General features: G+C 39.2%; 1 protein-coding gene across 1 annotated transcript; it reads left to right on the top strand.

Annotated features, from left to right (window-relative positions):
- The first annotated feature begins 260 nt into the window (after positions 1 to 260).
- LOC112855634 (olfactory receptor 4F3/4F16/4F29-like) lies at positions 261 to 1,223 on the top strand. The gene has a single exon (XM_025919255.2). The coding sequence runs from the start codon at positions 261 to 263 to the stop codon at positions 1,221 to 1,223; it is 963 nt and encodes a 320-aa protein (XP_025775040.2).
- The last annotated feature ends 874 nt before the right edge of the window (positions 1,224 to 2,097 follow it).

Raw genomic sequence — 2,097 nt, 5'->3', positions numbered from 1 at the left:
TCTTGCTGCAGGCCCCTGTGAAGCTTTTCTTCTTGCCTACTTCTCCTATTAATTTTAGGCTCTGAGAGATTTTTCTGATAGTTCCACTTATAATCTCCTGAGTTGTGCTTATGTCATCATCATTATCATCATTACTTATGAATAGTGAAGCATTGGATTACCAGGTAGTTCTCTTTTGTAATGCAACGTAAATTGTTAATACCAGTATCATTCCTGATCATCACAATTTCTTTGTCACATTCATAGTTCTCATCATTTCAATGGCAGCCCAGTTGGCTGGATCATTCGATGGAGGGAATCACTCGGTTGTGTCTGAGTTTGTGTTTCTGGGACTCACTCATTCATGGGAGATCCAGCTTCTCCTCCTGGTGTTCTCCTCTGTGCTCTATGTGGCAAGCATGACCGGGAACATCCTCATTGTGTTCTCTGTGACCGTTGATCCTCACTTGCATTCCCCCATGTACTTCCTATTGGCCAATCTCTCTTTCATTGACTTGGGAGCCTGCTCTGCCACCTCACCCAAGATGATTTATGACCTTTTCAGAAAGCACAAAGTCATCTCTTTTGGAGGCTGCATCGCCCAGATCTTCTTCATCCACGTCATTGGTGGTGTGGAGATGGTGCTGCTCATCGCCATGGCCTTTGACAGATATGTTGCCATCTGCAAGCCTCTCCACTACTTGACCATCATGAGCCCACGAATGTGCATTTTGTTTCTGGCTGCTGCCTGGGCCCTTGGTGTCAGTCACTCACTGTTCCAACTAGCATTCATTGTTAATTTACCCTTCTGTGGTCCTAATGTATTGGACAGCTTTTACTGTGACCTTCCTCGGCTCCTCAGACTGGCCTGTACAGATACCTACAGATTGCAGTTCATGGTCACTGTTAACAGTGGGTTTATCTGTGTGGGTTCCTTCTTCATACTCCTCATCTCCTACGTCTTCATCCTTTTTTCTGTTTGGAAACATTCCTCCGGTGGCTCATCCAAGGCCGTTTCCACCCTGTCAGCTCACATCACTGTGGTCCTTTTGTTTTTTGGTCCAACCATGTTTGTCTATACATGGCCACATCCCAATTCCCAAATGGACAAATTTCTTGCCCTGTCTGATGCAGTTATCACTCCTTTTCTGAATCCAGTCATCTACACGCTCAGGAATAAAGAGATGAAGGCAGCAGTGAAGAGAACTTTCAGACCATTAATGATTTTTAGGAAGATTTCATAAAAAATGTTGTAAGATTTTTATCCTGATCATTGTGTAGCTGGTATCTGAAATTGTAGAATTGGTTTCTTTAGTGGTTCTGCAATTGATTTTAATGTTAGCACACTCTTATAAATGCTCTTCTTCCCTTAGATAATGAAGACCTAGAGAGATAAACCTTAATTCAAAACAAGTTGATTCACATGGAGTTGCACATGTTTATGCTACTTGAAATCTTTTCTTGGCTTCACTATTTAAATACTTAAGAAATTTAAGTATATTTGCTAATACTTTAAAAGTCACGTTTTCAGTTTATCATCTGTTTTTCAATTTATCCATATATTTTATTATGATCTACCTCTTGAGGTAACCAAGATGCTAATTATTCACTGGTGATTGATAGTCTCCACTATTACCAATAATGGCTCTTTTGCTTATCTTGTCAGTTGGAAAATGTACATACCTAATCCAGGTTTTTCAGTTCTATTATAATCTCTCAACTTTTTCTTTATGATTTGGAGGGCATAGTTATGTTGTTTAGCTGGAAAATTTTGCTTTCAGATTGTTCTTCAAGTATTTAAAAACAATCTGCAGACTGCAGGGCTACTAATCTCTCCTACTTGATAGCGTTCCGCCTTCATGCCCCTTTCTCACTAATCTTTCTCTTAGATAATTGCTTCATGATCACTCAATATTTTTTCTATTGGTGATATAAACCTTTGTGGGAACAAGTTTGAAAAGCATAAACTGATGACATTCTCTGATTTTCTTTTGATCATATACATATGCACATTCATGAACCAATAATTCATTCTTTGCTTTATTCATATGTCCTCTAAAGTTATTTTTTTTTCTTACTACATGTATGGACTTGTGCTTACCCTGTATCTGGAATTGT

This window comes from Puma concolor, chromosome B3 (assembly GCF_028749965.1).
Source record: "Puma concolor isolate L17-30 chromosome B3, mPumCon1.1.hap2, whole genome shotgun sequence".
Lineage (NCBI taxonomy): Eukaryota > Metazoa > Chordata > Mammalia > Carnivora > Felidae > Puma > Puma concolor.
The sequence above is the reverse complement of the archived record's forward strand: the minus strand, read 5'-3'. Positions and strand labels throughout refer to the sequence as shown.

Bases quoted from the DNA above. Each gene is read 5' to 3' on its own strand.
- LOC112855634 (XM_025919255.2), top strand. From the start codon at position 261: ATGGCAGCCCAGTTGGCTGGATCATTCGATGGAGGGAATCACTCGGTT.